General features: G+C 42.3%; 1 protein-coding gene across 7 annotated transcripts in view; it reads right to left on the bottom strand.

Annotated features, from left to right (window-relative positions):
- Positions 1-18969, bottom strand: part of LOC133413220 (voltage-dependent calcium channel subunit alpha-2/delta-3-like) — a 101395-nt gene extending 82426 nt beyond the window's left edge. For 6 of the 7 annotated variants that reach the window (XM_061697294.1, XM_061697301.1, XM_061697329.1 and 3 more), the window contains exons 1-2: positions 18494-18969; positions 18220-18301 (exon numbers count right to left, since the gene is read on the bottom strand). In XM_061697294.1, coding sequence (XP_061553278.1) covers positions 18220-18301; positions 18494-18612 — 201 coding nt within the window. In that variant the 5' untranslated portion in view covers positions 18613-18969. The remainder of the gene's footprint in view (positions 1-18219; positions 18302-18493) is intronic. The other variant, XM_061697319.1, reaches the window with a different exon arrangement.
- Between the last annotated feature and the right edge of the window lie 657 nt (positions 18970-19626).

The raw sequence follows: 19626 nt of genomic DNA, 5'->3' as shown, positions 1-19626 counted from the left end.
ACTCTATTATGGCACTGGGGAGTAGGAAAAAAAAGGCCCACGCAGTACTTTTCAGTACTGTCGTCTGTACTTTTGCTTATATGACAAGCCAACAGTTGTAATGCTACTCGAGCGAGGGGCACACAATATATAGGAATACTGCATCCTTGTGCCATGTCACCGAAACATATATGAATATATAATATTCAATACGTGTTGTAAAAACCTTATTTTTACCAGGTACCATTAGGACGGATACACAGACAGGCAGACAGATACTGTAGATGGTTGTACAACAACCAATAGCATTAATGTTCATGCGGTATGAGGTTGCGCAAAAGAGAACTGCCCATTAAAGAATGAAAGGCTCTTAAGTAGATAAGATTTTTAGAGCAATCAGAGAGATTAGAGGAAAGTAAGTTAGATTCTTCAAGGCACTTTTTTTTTAAGGAGTCCAATTTACAGTATGATGGTAAGTGGGTAAAACTCCTGTTTGTAAATGTGCAGGTCTTCAAGGGATTTATGTCTTTATCTACGGCAAGGCAGCACTTTTCCGGAAAAAAAAGAAATATCTCTTTGAAATGCACTGATATGGTATATGCAAATGTCATATTATTTTACTGGCTGTGACTCCAACATAGTAAGATAAATAAAATTAAAAAAAATAGGAAGCTGTGCAGATTTAAGAATGAGTAAAGATAATCTCAAAATATTTGACATAACCATACTAAAGAACACTGACTAAGTAAAGATACAGATGCTCTTTTCCCCTCACAAAGGCACCCATGGAACCGCACTGCAAAGCACATGCATGAACTTTCAGGTACATTGTGACTGATGACTCAACAGCCAAATCACTGCAGATTCATCAACGTGAAATCACGGCAATAATCCCCCTAAGTGGGTGACAAATGCAACACTTCACTACGGAGTGTGGGTGGCGTTGTTGGTGGGGAGTCAGGCCGTCAAACCGGGTTTTAGAACGTTGTCCCTTTCTTTTCACAACCGTTAGGATGGAACAATTTTTGTTTCATTTTTGCAGACTTACAATCGTACCTACAATAGAGTGTCTTGTAAGGACACCAAAATAAAGTACACCATAAAACAGAGTGCATTTCGAATGACAACAAAAGGAAAACTGACTCTTTCTAATTTTACCAGAACATCGAAAGAGTGACTATAGCAGGTTCATGTTTAGGGAGAAAAACAGTTTTCTACTTGAGCATGAGCCAACGGGCTAAGCTCTCAAATTGCAGAGTGTTTAACTCATCTCATCTTACCCAACTCCTTGGTCAAAAACACGGTTAGACCAAAGCCCCTGTTAATACAGGCTAAAATATTCTAATAATACGCTGTACGAAATCGTTCCTTGTCAATATATTTGCAAGACTGATTGAGGGTGTCTTGTGTTTCAGACGCCGACATTATGAAATAAAATGTGTCCATATTTCAGCCTGTATGTTAAGACTCTTGTGAAATGAGTTAACTGTTATAAGTTATGAAATACACACATCTATGCTTTGGCTGCAGTAACTTGAGTTAAAATGGAGCATCTGTTCATGTTCACCAGTCAAGCAGGATGTCCTGCTGCGCAGTGTGGCACAAAATGTAATTTCGCCTCACTTGCCAGTCGGCAGATGAAAGCAAATGTTGCCATTGTCACAGAATCACTGCTTGCCTGACATGGCTCCAGTTTGTGGACTCGGTTGGACCGTTAATACAAAAAGGTTACTTTAATTCCATCCATCATAGGAGAAATCAGCCAGCCGCCATCAACATATTTATTTCTGGAAGAATGTTGTGGATGAATTTATACATTTGTTCACAATATTCCTTCATATAGGTTCCCCTCTAAAGGAGTATTTTTTGTCATGTTTTATTATTAACAGCATCTTTTTATACACACAAGTATATGAGCATCACGTTGACCATTAAGAAAGGTGATGAGATCCTAGAACCAATTATTTCCTTGATTTTCTCTGGGGAAAAGCAGATTCGAAATCTGAACAAACGCATTGTGTTCAACCTCTTCTGTTTCACATTACAATAATACAGGGACGGCCTTTCTTTTGCAAGAAAAATGTTTGAGCTGTTCCCAGCCATTTGTCCCATTCCGTGTTGGAGTGTTAGACGAACGAGCGACATCATCTGTGACAATCTGCATTAGCCCCTTGGGAGCTGATGATCAAGTGATTAATGGAGGAGCAAAAACTTCATTTCACCCAACGACTGAACCCCGATCTCCCAAATCCGAGCTCATTTAACGCATCACTGATACGCACTTCATCCAAGCCCATTTCCACACAATCTCACAGCTGTTTGATTCTCTCTGATTCCCCTTTCAAATCGCTATTCAAAATGTCAACAGGCGCATGTCGTGCTAACCCCTTGATCATTATTACATTTCCTATGTGCGATATTGTTAATAAGAGGCCAGTTCTATGGACTTCTTGATGGAAATTACTTGGAACTCAGGAAATAACCAGTATTTTTATGTATGTGGTTATCATACTGTTTCCATCCCATCTCTCTCTTATTCAACTTTCAAAGCCGAATTTGGAAGACGCGCTCGCCTGCTGAAATATAAGTGTCTACGATGATATTTTCTCTCCTTCAAGCTGTTTCTTCTTTTTTTATGCTTGACTCACAGAGAGGAGTCTTGTTTGTTTAGCTCGCCGTCTGCTGGCAATCAGGCTGCATGTGGAGGAGTCCGGTGGTGATTAACACAAAAACAAAACAGTCGAGTGCGGCTGTATGTACGCACTGTGGGAAATTCCTCCAGACGGGTCCCGGTCTCGAAACTAAATTTTGACGTTGGCCTGGTCTTGGACTGGACTGTCAAAAAGTCTCGGTCTTGTCTCGGTTTTCGGACCGGCCGGACTCAGGGTTTTCCGTCGAGATGGGTCAAGACCAGCGCTGATCTGCTATTCTTTAACTGAATGTGATGAAAAGGAGAAGCACACGGCTCATAAAAAGTTCCGCTCAGGACAGGACTCTCGAACGTTTGAACTCAAATGAGCAAAGAATTTGATGTCGGGATGTGCCAGGATTCTGACACCGATTTGTCTTTTGGGACAAAAACCATGACAGATTTCCCACAACTCCACAAGTTGACACTGAAAGTACTCTCAGTTCCTCCCTCCTCTGCACCAGTTGAGAGTTTTAGTACAGGGGGCATTATTATAAGACCTTCTCATACATGTTTAGGTCCCAAATGCTGCATGCAGTCTCTTATGTAAAAGCAACTAAGCGCTTCTTTAAATCTTCATTTTTAAGTGCATCCAGGAGTTTAATTTTTTGGCAAGAATTTAGTTGAAAAAACATTTTTGCATGTTGTGCCTTGAAACTGTACTGTTGGCTGTCCAATGCATTTAGAAGACATTTTAAATTAATAGCGAAAGCTCTTTAACTGTTCATCTCGTCAAAATAGATTTTTCTGGTCTTGGTCTTGTGAAGGTCTCAGCTTGTCTCGGCCTTTGTCTTCACCGGGTCTCGACCCCCAAAAGTCTCAGTTTTTTGTCTTGGTCACGGCGAGCTCAGGTCTCGGGCAAGCCTTGGTCTCGGATAGTTTGTCCTTAAAAATCTTTGTCAAAAAGTTATAAATATGAGAAGTGGTACCTGCAAAATGATTGCATGTACTCCCATGAGGGATTCTCACAAACCAGAGGAACTTTCTCTGTGAATAAGGAGTGAACAAGTGTTGTGATTCCCAAACGGTGTGGCGCAGCACATTAGTGCACATTTTTGGTCATCTATCTATGCCAGCGACATATAGTGGCAAGCAGAACAATGAACTTCTCTTCCACTAGATGGCGGAAGGTCCAATTGACCAATTTATCCGCAAAAGAATAGCTTTGTGTTAAACAAGCCCAGATTTCAACGCAGCGTAAATTGAGACGAGATCATCAAAATTTCTTTTTTTTTGTCATTTCTGTTTGGTGGTGTGTTGTTACATTTTTTCCGAAGTAAATGATTTGCCTTCACTCAACAAAAGTTGGGAAACACGAGTGTGTATGGGTTGATTAAGACACACTTCCGTTGCTCCATGTGCACAACAACAAACATGCTGTATTGTCATTACTTGTACAGAGCAACACTTGACTCCCCAAAGCCATGTTTGTAATTATATTTTTATCACTGGGAGGAGAGAGTGAAGGAGTGATGAGGGCGGCTGCCGACATGGGGTGATAATAGAGCGCCAAGGGCGTCACCTGGTTCAAGTTAATTTGGTTTTCTGACATTTTCCCAAGAATATTTATGTGTGTCTGAGAGGGCGACCACATGCGGATGACAACCAAACATTGACTGATGTTACACTCCTCCAAAAGTGGGTGGCAGGAGCGTGGGCCCGAACCCAAGCGGGAAACTCCCCAAAATAGCAAAATCGTGGCTCTGCCCTCCTCCTTTCATAGCCTCGCTCGTGCGCCAGGCGACAAATTGTGCCCTCAAAAGAGGAGCGCCGACCGGAGACCGAGTGGAACAATTAATTTCGCGCTTGTCCTGGCTGCCTCAAAAGCGTGTTGGACCGAGTTCGTATCTGGTGGCGCAGAGACGGACGATTGCAGAAATCCCTCGCACGGAGAGCACATGTAACATACGCCCGTACCGTTAAGTGCTCATCACGCCGACAAAACTCGATCATCATCAGCAGATCTTTTCTTAAATGACTGGCCACGCTAAAATCTATCAGTAAATAAGTAGCATTTGATTTGTGACAAATCATTGCAAATGCATTTGATTTGAAAGCATGCATTATCTTTTGACGAAACACGCTGGGCTTATTTTGTTTGTTTCCATCACTGAGTGCAAAATAAAATAATTGAATCATAAAATGCTTCGTGACTTTAATAAGGTAGTGAATAATTATATTAAACTTGTAATCCTCATCTTCAAATGAGTTATGACTTTTGCAGGGGCTGCGAGAACATGCAGTATTTAAAAAAATAATAATAATTAAAAAAACGGGAGGTCTCAGCATAGGATGGGTTGCAAACAGCTGTAAAAAGGCATTCAAATGAAACTTTTACAACTAAATGAGAATTAGTTACAAGATTTGTCATTTTGATTTTGATTTCCTTTTGTGTGTGAAATTACTAAAAAAAAAAATAATAATAATAATAATAATAAATCCCAAAAGGACTACTGTATATCACAGGTCTGTTCTAAAAGTAGTTCACAACTGATGGGACATTGTGATTTTACAGGAATGTTGTAGAAGTGATCATTTGAAAATGTAACACTTGCAGAGATTTATAAAACGAAAAATAAAGTGTTGCATATTGATATTTATCTGTTTCCTACCTTGTTAAGTCCTTGTTGATCACTATTGGACACGGTAAGTGTCTTCACATGATGAATATCATTAAAGCATACACAGTAAGGTATTTTGGGCAAATTTGTTATTTCAAAAGTATGAATAAGACGAGACCTTTGCCTTAATCAGTACCCAAGAAGTAGCTCAGTTTCAAAAAGGTTCACTTGGAAGAATAAAAAATAAAAGACCTCAAAATAAATGAAAAAAGTATTCAAAACAAGACATTTGGTCCCTAAAATAAGTGAAAAAAAAATTGTAAATGAAAATAGTATGTATGAATTAGTATGTATTTTTTGAATTTTTTTTAGTATGAATTTTTAACAAAAAGTCAAAGCTTTCTGTTAAAAATCAGAAGCACCTTGAGATGTTTTGAGTCGAAATAAGATCAATTCATTCTGTAAGATTTTGTATTTTTGCAGTGTCGGTGATCACATTTCATGTGTCAGCGTTACATCTTCATCCATCCCCCATCCATTTTCCGTTCCGCTTACCCTCACATTCACACCTAAGGGCATCTGAACTCCGGTCCTCAGAACTGTGAGGCACACGTGCTTACCAGTCGTCCGCTGTTCCGCCCTCTTACATCCCCATGGCCAATCAAAACTTTACAATTATTCACAAATTAATGTTAACATTCATGAATAATAACAGATGCAAACCAAAGAGAAAAGAGTCTACAGTCCAGCCGGTGGACAAAACCCATGTTGCTCTTTCTATTAATTTCAAAAATATGCACCAAAATTCATGAAGAGGCAAAGTCACCCAGACCTCCTGTGTGTGTGTGTGTGTGTGTGTGTGTGTGTGTGTGTGTGTGTGTTTCTGCAGCTTTAAATGCTGCCTGAGGCTTATTGAGTGGAAGAGCAGGATAACAGATGAACACTAACATAAGCATGCAAGCACGCGCTTATGCCGCGGAACGTCTCGTCGTCGTTGCTGCTCGAAGGAGCTCGGAATGTTTCCCAGAGTGCAAGGCGTCTGTTCGGTACGCACCATCACCCGTAAGAGTGGAAGCCAAATTCATGCGCTCTCTAATGGCTGCCATGTCCTTACATGCAGTGTGATCAGAATGTCCAACCATCTACACACACACACACACACGTGTACTCGCGATGATTTTGGCAACCTGATGCCTGCGAGAAGAAAAAATACTTTTCTCTTTCCTAACCAAAATCAAATCCTGTATTAGCAGAGCAAAATTGTCCACATTATAAGATCTAATTGCCTTGCAGACAATCGCGGTGCAGGAACTATCAATCGAGTGCCATGATTTTGACAGTCTCACCAGAGAAAAGCACTGATATAGTCCAAAACAACATTCCCAAGTTGGTCACAAACGCAGGCTTCACCTTGTGACTACTTTGTATGAATATTCAACATGCTGCAATGTATTAGTTTAGTCATTCTTATTCCCAATACTTCTTTTGACAATGTAGAAGTGTTTCAAAAGGTTTTCAGCTGTTTCAGGCATGCATCTTCAACACGAGTTTCCCTTTCAGCATTCATTTTGCTGCAATTTCAGATACGGAAAAACAAGGGTAAAAGGAAAACATTTGCCAGCATTGTTTTGGGAGAATAGTTCTGTTATTATTTGGTGCAGTTTATATTGTAAATTCTAAGACGTAAGAGTGCTGACCTGGTTATGTTTTCATGTTAATAACTTTGGATTATTGGCTGTTCAAAATGAAATCAAATACAAAATAAATTGTTAAAATTGAGATGAATAATTATAGAAATTGTACATTAAGTTGTTGAAACTTGTATGCTAGACCGGTTAGCACATCAGCCTCACAGTTCTGAGGTCCGGGGGGAAAAAAATCCAGCCTCGCCTGTGAGGAATTTGCATCTCCTCCTCGTTCCTGTGTGGGTTTTCTCCAGGTACTTGACTTCTGCCCAAATTGCAAAAAGAAAAAACACGCATGGTAGGTTAATGGAAGACCCGAAATTGTGTGTAGGTGTGAAAGGTTTTTTTGTTTTGTTGTTTTGTTTTTTCCTCTCACCCAAAGCTGAGATGGGCGTCAGCACACCTGCAACCCTGGTGAGGATACGCAGTTCAGAGGATAGATGGATGGATGTTTAGAACGCCACCAACTGGCCAGGTATGGAAGCGAGGAAAGGAAGACGGTATTACAGAATACAAAAGTAAAATTGGTGCAATGAGGAAAGCAGGAAAAAAAACTGAAGAGAAGAAAGACTAATGTAAGAATAGTATTTGGACGTACAGGGCTGAACAGCTTATTATTTAAGATGGGGGAGCACGATACAGGCAGCTGTCACTGTGGGTAATTAGAAAAAGTTGAACATGTTTTATTTAGCTGTGAAATATACGAGGCCGAGGCAGGAAATTTGAAAGAAAAACTCAAAAGTATAAAAAAGCCAATTTAGAGATTCTGAGACAAACTTCAGAAAGAAAAGACTATCAGTTGCTAGCTGTAATTGAAGGATGTTTTTTTTTTTATTATTGTTGCTAATTTTGTTTTTCATATATTATTCTTAGGTTTTATGCAGTTTAGAAAATGGATGCAGTAGGTTGTTTTTGTTGTTGTTTTTTTTTAAGTATGACTCAAGATCCACACTCCATACCAGCTGGTGGCAGTAATGCACCAATCCATGGTTTGTCAACCACCAAAAATAACTAACGAAGAAGAGGAGGAGGAGGAGGAGGAAGAAGAAATCAGGTGTGTGTGCGTCTGTGTGGACCCAGGGCAACCAATAACGCATTCACGCTTTATTTTGAACTTCATTATTTTGAAGACCAGTACCAATTCACAATCCGGTTCCTGTCCTCACCTGAGCAAACAAATGGTGAGCAAATGGTCAGCAGTCATGTCGTTAATTAAATAATTCTCTAATAAGCTGTTCTTCCAGCCAGTATTAGTCTACCAGTTTATTACTCACTGTGAAGGAAGAAAATATCTGGTCATTCACTGTCGTTTGGTCGTGTACACTTTATACGTTTGCTGTGCCTGCAGCTCTGCAGATGAAGCCTTCAACCAATAAAAGCAATGCTTGAAATAAATATATTGAGGTTTCAGTTGCAAGAAAATGTGCACTTTTCGCATGTTCTGATGACATGCAGTCCCATTGCTGATGCCTGCCGCCCAAGGTTGGAAATGTGTTGTTTACGTGAGACGCCAGCAAGTGCAGGTGAAGGTCGTCAGCGGGCGGGGCAGTCGCTCCGCTCATCTGGAACGTCTATCTGCTGAGGCGCGATGTGCGAAAGAGGCGCAGTGCCGTGCTCTATAAAGTTGAGTCAAAATAAGAGCATTTGTTTTGTTGTGGACGACGGCGTAGCGGTCGACTTGGCACGCATATTGCGACCGCCGATGCAGGACATTGTGCTGGGCCAGCACAACTTCAGTATACTGAGGCCTCATGTCCCAAGATCCCCTTCCATGTATTCTTTAGTGCCGTAGCTGCATTCTATCCATTATTAAAACAAAGTGATTGCAGGGGAAGAGGAGGAGATTTTGAAGTGTTGTCAAATAATTGGGCGAGGCTGAATACTCAAAATAAGGGTTCAAGTTTAAGGTTTTCCCTCGAGACTTTCACAAATCAAACTTGATGTGATGGATCAAAGGTGTGTGTGTGTGTGATTGTAACTTATGAATGCGCCTGTTGACCTGCGTTGCTGCACGCCGACATGCTCGTCGTCTGCAGGCCAACGGAGGCAGAGTGACACCTGAGTCACTGATGACAGAATATATTCATCTCATGTGTTTCCACAAGATTCATCTGCGTGCAAAGTATTGCTGGCATGCATTTTTTTCCAAAATATTTAAGTGAATGAGGGGGGGAAAAAAAGAGAAAAAACTCCTCGTTAACACAAATTAGCCACGAAATCAAACACTTCACATCAGCGTTGTCAGAGAGGTTGGCGATAAAATCAAAGAGGCACACTGCAGAACAAGGCACAAAAAGACATTTTGATTTTCCTAAGCCCACAAATACGCCGTCAGCGCATGTGATGTAAATACTTTTATCTGGTGGCCAAAGGCCTTGCTGCCCTACACTTGAGCTCTCTGCAGCAGAGGTGGTGCGTTTGATTCACGACGCTTTTTTCCCACCAACAAAGCACTAATTACGTTGTGAGTAGGTGGCTGCATTGGCCAACGCTGGCTTGCTAGGAAATGAAAGCATCAAAACACAGACTGCACTCCTTCCTGCTGACATTGTAATTAACTCGACAGGACATTGCCCCTCGTTCTTTTACTCTTTATGTCTCACAATTGAGCATCATACAAACAGTAACACATTTTGCTCGATCATTTTTGGTGGATGAGAACGAGTGAGTGTGGGAAGTGGAGGGTTGAGGTTGCGTTAAGTACACACCCCTACACACACCCTCACCTCATCTCATCACCAGTCACACCAAACAGGGCCTATCAGCGAGTCAATTTCCACAAAACTTAATCTAATCTGTAGCCGTCTCCTGTGTACTGACACGTGGCGCAACGGTGGAACGCCTCAAACGTCACCCATCCTTGACAGCAGATTGGCAACATCGCACATCCCACACTCACACTAAGTCATCGCTGTCTAAAAAAGGCAGAGATAAAGGTAAAAAAAAAAAAAAAAAATACTTAATAACCATGAAGGTGTAAAAAATGCACTGCATAATACTGAGAGGTCTGCCATATATTTTCCACACACATGCATAATATGAGACTGTGTTCACACAAACTTTGGGCAATTAGTCATCTTTTTTCACACGAACATCTGAAGTGTGTGTTCATTTAAGGATTATAGTGTATGCATAAACAATCCTAAAAACACACCTCTCACTGTAACGCAGTACATTTCCTTACATACGGTTAAACGTCACTGAGTGAAAGGATCAATATCTGTGTACAGGCAGAACATTTGACACAGCTATTTTTTTTGTACCTCATTTACTGTGACGGGGTACCTAATGTTGTGGCCAAGTCGCTCAGCACCATCTCTCTCCCAAAGGAATCATATTGAGAACATGTATTACACATCTAAAATTGTACTTTATTTTATTTGAAAATAATCATCAGCACAAGAAGAATAAGATGAGAGGGTAATGCTCGATGTGGTTAATTAACCCTAAGTGCAATTCATTATGACTCATGGAATGCAACAAGCGACATTCCATTGTTGTACCCCAAAGAATTCAGCTGATTCGAAATTGATACAACACTATTGGGGAAATATATATACAGTTCCGTGGAAAAAGTATTTGACCCCTTCTCAAATTCTTATATTTTTGCATAGTTTCCCCACTTTTTTCCACCGGCACCGTCAACCTGCAGGGCGCCGGTGGAAATTTAGCTAGTGTGGGTAGAAGTCAAAGAAGAAGAGGTGGAAAGCGAGTTCTTCGGCAGAAAGAGAAGAGGAAAGCATAGAGCCTAGAACTGAATGTGGGGACTTTGAATGTTGGCACAATGACAGGAAGATCTCAGGAGTTGGTTGACATGATGATTAGGAGAAAGATTGATATATTGTGTCTCCAGGAGACCAGTAAGGCAGTAAGGCTAGAAGTTTAGGGGCAGGGTTTAAATTATTTTACCATGGTGTAGCTGGGAAGAGAAATTGAGTCGGGGTTATTTGAAAAGAAGAGTTGGCTAAGAATGTCTTGGCGGTGAAAAGAGTCTTAGATCGAGTGATGAGGTTGAAACTTGAAATTGAGGGTGTTATGTATAATGTGATTAGTGGCTATGCCTCACAGGTAGGATGTGACCTAGAGGTGAAAGAGAAATGCTGGAAGGAGCTAGACGAAGTAGTTCTGAGCATCCCAGACAGAGAGAGAGTCGTGATTGGTGCAGATTGTAATGGACATGTTGGTGAAGGTAATAGGGCTGATGAAGAAGTGATGGGGAAGTACGGCATCCCGGAAAGGAACTCGGAGGGACAGATGGTGGTAGACTTTGCAAAAAGGTTGCAAATGGCTGTAGTGAACACTTTTTTCCAGAAGAGGCAGGAACATAGGCTGACCTACAAGAGCGGCGGTAGAAGCACGCAGGTGGATTACATCTTCTGCAGTCGATGTAATCTGAAGGAGGTTACCGACTGTAAGGTAGTGGTAGGGGAGAGTGTGGCTAGACCGCATAGGATGGTGGTGTGTAAAATGACACTGGTGGTGGGGAGGAAGATTAGGAAGACAAAGGCAGAGCAGAGAACCATGTGGTGGAAGCTGAGACAGGACGAGTGTTGTGCAGCTTTTCGGGAAAAGGTGAGACAGGCTCTCGGTGGATGGGAGGGGCTTCCAGAAGACTGGACCACAACAGCCAAGGTGATCAGAGAGGCAGGCAGGAGAATACTTGGTTTATCTTCTGGCAGGAAAGGAGAGAAGGAGACTTGGTGGTGGAACCTCACAGTACAGGAAATCATACTAGGAAAAAGGTTAGCTAAGAAGAAGTGGGACACTGAGAGGACTGAGGAGAGCCGAAAGGAATACATTGAGATGCGACATAGGGCAAAGGTAGAGGTGGTAAAGGCCAAACAAGAGGCATATGATGACATGTATGGCAGGTTGGACACTAAAGAAGGAGAAAAGTATCTATACAGGCTGGCCAGACAGAGGGATAGGGATGGGAAGGATGTGCAGCAGGTTAGGGTGATTAAGGATAGAGACGGAAATATGTTGACTGGTGCCAGTAGTGTACTAGATACTTCATTCATCAACTCCTCAAAGAATACTTTGAGGAGTTGATGAATGAAGAAAATGAGAGAGAAGGGACAGTAGAAGAGGCAAGTGTGGTGGACCAGGAACTGGCAATGATTATCAAGGCAGTTGGTCCTGATGACATTCCTGTGGAGGTATGGAAGCATCTATGAGAGGTGACTGTGGAGTTTTTTAGCAGCTTGTTCAATAGAATTCTAGTGCGTGAGAAGATGCCTGAGGAATGGAGGAAAAGTGTGCTGGTTTTTAAGAACAAGGGAGATGTGCCGAGCTGTGGGAACTATAGCGGAATAAAGTTGATGAGCCACACAATGAAGTTATGGGAAAGAGTAGTGGAGGCTAGACTCAGGACAGAAGTGAGTATTTGCAATCAACAGTATGGTTTCATGCCTAGAAAGAGTACCACAGATGCATTATTTGCCTTGAGGATGTTGATGGAAAAGTACAGAGAAGGTCAGAAGGAGCTACATTGTGTCTTTGTAGATCTAGAGAAAGCCTATGACAGAGTACCCAGAGAGGAACTGTGGTACTGCATGCGGACGTCAGGAGTGGCAGAGAAGTATGTTAGAATAATACAGGACATGTACGAGGGCAGCAGAACAGTGGTGAGGTGTGCTGTAGGTGTGACAGATGAATTTAAGGTGGAGGTGGGACTGCATCAGGGATCAGCCCTGAGCACCTTCCTGTTTGTAGTGGTGATGAATAGGCTGACAGAGGAGGTTAGACTGGAATCCCCGTGGACCATGATGTTTGCAGATTGCATTGTGTGCTGCAGTGAAAGCAGGGAGCAGGTGGAGGAACGGTTAGAAAGATGGAGTCATGCACTGGAAAGCAGAGGAATGAAGATTAGCTGAAGTAAGACAGAATATATGTGCATGAATGAGAGGGGTGGTGGGGGGAGAGTGAGGCTACGGGGAGAAGAGATAGCAAGGGTGGAGGACTTTAAATACTTGGGGTCAACCGTCCAGAGCAATGGTGAGTGTGGTCAGGAAGTGAAGAAACTGGTCCAAGCAGGGTGGAACGGGTGGAGGAAGGTGTCAGGTGTGTTATGTGACAGAAGAGAATTAAGGGCTGATGAAGTTTATAAAACAGTGGTGAGGCCAGCCATGATGTACGGATTTGAGACAGTGGCAGTGAAGAGGTGGCGGAAATGAAGATGTTGAGGTTCGTTCTCGGAGTGACCAGGTTGGATAAAATTAGAAATGAGCTCCTCAAAGGGACAGCCAAGGTTCGATGTTTTGGAGACAAAGTTAGAGAGAGCAGACTTGGATGGTTAGGACACGGTTAGGATTTTCTGTTAAAGAGCAGAATTCATGGTTCCATCAATAACAGTAAGTTGTCCAGGTCCTGAAGGAGCAAAGCAGCCCAAGACCATCACACTACCACCACCATGTTTAACTGTTGGTATGATGTTCTTTTTCTGAAATGCTGTGCTCCATTTACGCCAGATAGAACGAGATGCCCACCTTCCAAAAAGCTCAACTTTCATCTCATCAGTTCATATAATATTCTCCCAGAAGTCATTCACATGTTTTTGTGCAACAAAAGATGAGCCCTTGTTGTTTTTGGTCAGCAGTGGTTTTTTCCTTGGAACTCCGCCATGGATGCCATTTTTGCCCAATCTCTTTCCTACTGTTGTGTTATGAACACTGACTTTAACAGAGCCAAGGGAGGCCTGCAGTTTTGTAGTTGTCCTGAGTTCCTTTGGGGCCTCCTGGATGAGTCATTGCAGTTGTCTTGGGGTAGTCTTTGTAGGCCAGCCATTCCTGGGAAGGTTCACCACTGTTACATGTTTTCTCCAAGTGAGGATAATTGCTCTCCCTGTGGATGGCTAGAATCCTAGAGCTTTAGAAATGACTTTGTAACCCTTTCCAGCCTGACAGATGTCAATTAGTTTTTTTCTCGACTGTTCTGGAATTTCTTTGGCTCGTGTCATTTTGCTGTGTTTTTTTTTTTTTTTTTAGATCTTTTGTCCGATTTGATTTTGTCGGGACAGATTCAAGCAACTTCTTAATTGAACAGTTCTGGAGGTGATCAGGCTTGGGTGTGATCAGGGAAAATTAACCAAAAATTATGATTAGTCACAATTCATTGATGATTCAACAAGGGTTGATCACTTTTTCACACAGGGCCAGGTAACTTTGAATAGTTTTTTTTTTACATTAATAAATGAAATCACCATTTAAAATTAAATCAATTAATAAAAAGTTCACTTGTAATATTTGACTTGTCTGATTAGTTTGATGATCTTAAACAAAGTGAGGAAACCATGCAAAAAAATGCAAGAATTTGAAAAGGGGGGCAATAGTTTTTCACAGCACTGTGGAAGTGTGTGTGTGTGTGTGTGTGTACGTGTGTGTGTATATATATAAGTATATTCAGAAGAAAATGTTTGAAGTGTGGGTTCCATTTTTTTTCATTTGCATTGATTTTCCTGACTGTTAGGGCTGCTATAAAGTGGAAACCTGTCCTACGAGTGGCTTCTGCTCAATCTCGGTCGAGTATCGTCTTCACTTCTCCATTACTGACGTGCAGTATTACGGCCTTTAAAGCTTTCACATTCTCATATCGCTGTGCGCGCTTCTTCTGGTGGGAGCGTCCGTCTTTTGGCCATTGTGTCAGCAGATATGTCAGTGGATCACAACGGAAAGCTGAAGGGCAGCAAAGTAGGGTGGGATCAGAAAGCATAATATGCACGGCACGCCAAGCCATACGCACATTCTCTTCGTCACCATTTAGGCAAATGGATTCCCGCATAGCTGTCACACATCATTACACCTTCTTATCGTCCCCTTGTGTGAGAACGGCATTTTGATGATCACGGATTGAGCATGCTTGATGTCGATATGCAAACTCACACACAGTCTTTAATGCGCAAACCTGTTAAGACCATTAAAATCAACAGGAACACTTCGAGGGAAGGACATTTTAATCGGCGTGGCGTGCCGAAATCAACGCAGTGTTGAAAGAGAGAATGGTCAGCCTTTATTTTCTGAGGAAGTTCATATCCTTCAATGTGTGCAACAAACTGTTGGAAATCTACCAGCTAGGGTGACAAATTAATCCCAGCAGCGTTAGCAGGATTACTAAATTTATTAAGAAGTCTGGTGACGTCAGGGACTGAAGATGGTGTGTGACGTGCACAATCCATATTTATGATTTTTTTTAATTGTCTTTATTATTTTATTAATTACATCTCTTCAGTCATTGCACAGTACTACATCCAGACTACTGCATGTATTTATTACCATCTATACATATGTGATGCAACTATGGGGTCTTTTGGGGTCCCATCTATTATTGTTGTTATTAGTAGTAGTCGTATTAATGTTCAGTGTTTTATTTTTAAATCTTAAATTATAAAATTATACACCCTCTCCCCTCAATGTCCAAAATGCATTGTTATGTTGAACATTGAAAATTCAAATAGTAATTAGAGGCTCTTTTGGCGAAGTTAGCAAAGTGTTATGGACCAATACTTTTGTCCATCTGGAATGTAATTCAGCCAACAGAATTCCTCCACCATAAAAAACTTATTGTTTCTAGTGTGGTAATTTATACTATACCTCCCATCACTATAGGGCTTGAAACGATTGCTCCGTGGAAAATTGTCCCACTATTTTGATTCCAGGAAGCTATTATGTCAGTGAGCTGAAAACCAGTGCAGCCGCCATACTGCGCACGCGAACACAAACGCACAAGCACACACGCGGGCGAGACGAGGGACAACATGTTCAATGATACATGAAATGAAAGAATTCAGCAGAATAGCAGTGAAGAGGGTGAAATACACAGAGCTCATTGTGACAATCAGTGGGTGATGTTTAATGTTTCAAAAGTCTGCAAGCTGCAGTTTCGCTGTGACACACACTGTGCAGTGTCCAAAAAAAAAAAAAAAAAAAAAAAAAAAGTTATTGATCAGGGTTTTCTTATTCAGGGACACACAAATTTCCCTGATTGATATAACCTTGAAATGAGAGCTGTGAGATAGATTCAGGAAATGGAGAAGGAGGACAAATCAGGACAGCAGGTGAAAGGGGAGCCGGTGGTTTGAGGATTCAAATATTTTTCAGTTTGGTCAAAATAATGTAATCCAGATTGAGCTCACAGGATTTTTATGAATCTCCCACAAGCCACAACTGTCTTGCACGGGAAAATGTCTTGTTTTTGCATGTTGAAAATGTGCAAAGGCTGAACCTATGTAGTGCTCAACTGTGGCGATAAAGCTTTAAACTTTTTTTCAATATATCAGTTTGCATGATTTGGGGGTGTGGCTAAAACGGGAGGGAGTGAGGCAGTTTGGAGTCCAGCATGAGTCCCACCTCCCCCACCAATAAGGACTTGAGCGCCTTTGATCACGTCAATGAACTGGCACAGTTGCGACATAGTTAGTTAGCTAGCTATGCCTACACCCCGAAAATGCATCTTCCCTTCCGATAGTCTACTGGCGTGACCGCTTTAGAGCGCCTCGTTGTTGTCCGTGAGTGTGCGCGCATTACGCAGAGAAACACGGAAGTGCGAGGAGGGACGAAAAATATATTTTTTAAAAGGCAGACTTGACATCCAGCACGTGGACCAGTGCTTCAGGCTGGCGCGGCCGCTTTAGAGCGCCTCGTTGTTGGCAACCATGCGGGATATATTCCAGCCATCCGAAGCTTTAAGTGGAGATCCAGTACAGCTGTATTGAACTTTAATGCCCAATAGCTTACAACTGAATCATCCCTTAAGCAGTATTTTTTAATATCTTAAAGCTCAATGTTGATACTCAAACTGTGCATAATGTTACAGTGGCTTACAATTATATCAAATGTACATTTTAGGTCATGCGGGTGGTACTTCGAGAGCCAAGTCATTTTTTGATTTTTGTTTTTTTAGGTGGTAGTTGGTGTGAAAAGCTTGCCGATAATTTTGTGCACGTGTACAAAAGTCTTGCGAGGATCTGTTGTTGCTCTTCATCTGTCTACGTCGTGTCGAAACCAACGTGCACAATACGCCGGCTGTACATCTGACAACGCTCGCTCGCCATTCGGTGGGAAAGGTGAGTAGCACTCTCTTCTTATGCCTATACAATAAGGTGAAACATCCCCAGTCGGTGTTGTAAGATACAATTTTCCAGCAACAAGGTCTGCAGTCTCTTCTTTGCTCAGTTAACCCTGTGGACCCTCATTTGCATTTTATAAGGAGGTCGTCACGCTGTGAGGAGGGTTATCTCCTCTTTGGAGGCGGCGAAAAGATGAGAAGGGCGAACAGTTTTTATGCCGGCAAAAAGATAACACCCTGAAATCCACGCCTGCAGGCATACAGTGGGATATGTGTGATGATGGTGCATGCGAATATGCAGTGTGTGTGGTCATGTTCACACACATGAACCGCAGCACCTCGCCACAGCGGCGCTGAACCAACGACCCTGTAAATATGACCCCTTATCCCCCACCTGTGTGTATTCAACAGTTAGTCATTCTTCTTTCATTGACTCCCCTCTCCTGAAAATGCCACAATGCAAAGGAAGACCATTTGAAATTCTTGCATTCTTGTGTTGGAACAGCGAGTGCTAAAGTCGGCTTGGAAAGTCAGGTGTCAAGGGTACGTCAAGAACCTTTAAGGAAACACAACTTTAGTTGCAAGCCTACATGTCAACGTACAACTTTTCTTTTTTAGTTCCTTTTTCAGAAATGGACATGTTTCAATAAGATAAATCTCACTGCGTCAGTGAAAGCACGTGCACAAGTACTAACCCCTGGAACAATGTACAGTGCTCCAAAATATGGCACATCCTCCAGCAACACACAAACTGAAATACAGTATGTGTTGAAAATGTTCATCCATTTTCTGGACCGTTTAGTGGATAATATTCAATCAGCAGTGCTTTAGTAGCCCAAAAATAACTATTCAATAATTCTACTAATTACAGCACATTACTTTTTTAAAAAAATAATAATAATCCATGGCATCTGGATGCCCTCCCGTAGTTTTATGTTGAGTGAATGCATTTATGTGAGTGCCTGAACACAGTATATTCATTTAAAAAGGCACAAATCCTTTTTTAGAAAATGCTTTCAAATCATTTTCCATTCAGTAGTTCATCCCACCTCACCTTCACTTAAGTGACTAAAAGCACATGCTCCAACGACATTTGTACAGTGTTCAATTGCAACTGCATAATACTGCTTCTCATTTAGCCCACTCATGTAGCTTAATAAGGCAACCAAGGTACGTTATTGTGCAGGTATACCTGCAATCATGCTGGGGGGGGGGGAACTGAATTAAGATGAAGTCAACTAACCTTCTGCAGCAGCTGGGAGCCTGAGTACTTTGCAGAGATTGACTTCATCTCCCCACCAAAGGCTGAAGCCCAGAGCTTCACTCTGCAGGTTAAAATACCTTATGAATAACCATACGAGGATTGAATCATTGTTAATAACTTCACAAATATTGATTTAGCTCAACGACAAGCACGAGTCGCAAAGAGATCAAGTGAATGGATACAAATCGTCAACTTTTATCTTATATAGTACGGGGAGAGTCAAAACTCAAAAGTCAGAAAAGCATGTACTCACACGGATGGAGGGATGCTTTGGTGGGAGCCTCCAACCTCAGTTATACTGAAAGTCAGAGTTGAGGAAAGTAAGAAAAGACACGCACTCCACGCGCGGACCTTGCCCCCTTCAACCTGCATCTTTGCTCGTCTCTGACGCACAGTGCGTGTTGGTTTTACGCAGCCACTCGGGGGATGTATCCTCCTCCAGGGAATTCAAAGCACAGGAAAATCAGCCAAGCTGTCTGGCTGATAGATGCATGGTGGCGACAGTTGGCTCACGGACACGAACCGGTTCCGGCGCACACGACTCGGATGGGAAAAGTCCACAGCCGCTGCCTTTGCGTACACAGGACAAGAGACAGAAGTGGAGTGGAGGTTCACGTGGTAGCTACCGGGTGGGGGGTATGGGGGGGGTGGGGGGGATTAAAAAAACGCTTCTCTCGCTCTCTCCCTCTCTCTCTCTCTCACAGCATCTGAGGATTGGCTACAGAGGATGCTGCTGTCGAATTACGCCATACTTCTGACCCAAGCACACACTCATATCCCTCCACCCCCTCTCTCTCTCTCTCTCTCTCTCACACACACACACACACACACACACACACACACACAGTGGCTTTATGACAGGGCTTTAATAGATGTCCTTTAGCTTTCATGTCACATCAAGTCATGCACTATATGGCCAGTTCACTCAAGCAGATTACTGACAAAGTGCTGATGGAGGAGAGGAAAAAAAAGTGGAGTGGGTGCATACAAAAGGAGTGGTGAATGGGAGGCGGGTGTTTGGCATTGTCCAGCTTCTTGGCGGATGGGCGATGACATGACATTTGTGTCGCAGCGTAAGTGCGACGCGGCACTGGCGACGTGTGTGAGCGTCTGGCTGCAGGTGAAAGGTGATGCGAGGCTTTGGGGCGACACATCCCGTGTGGCAGCTCGCATTTCTCTTGGAGCTACAAAATATTCTGGAAAAGCTCTGTGATGGGATCGACGACGCTGAATAACTTTCACTGAAAAGCAGTGGTGGCGCTCGGCCTATTTTAGGGGGGTTGAAGGCCAGGTTTTAGTGTCTCAGACCCCCTAAAACCAATTGAAAACTCCACTAAACAATTTGCTTCACTACAGGTTTTGTCTTTTCTAATGTCACTCCAGTAC

Source organism: Phycodurus eques, chromosome 1, assembly GCF_024500275.1.
Source record: "Phycodurus eques isolate BA_2022a chromosome 1, UOR_Pequ_1.1, whole genome shotgun sequence".
In the NCBI taxonomy this organism is placed as follows: domain Eukaryota; kingdom Metazoa; phylum Chordata; class Actinopteri; order Syngnathiformes; family Syngnathidae; genus Phycodurus; species Phycodurus eques.
Note: the sequence above shows the minus strand (reverse complement) of the source record. Positions and strands in the feature narration are given on the sequence as shown.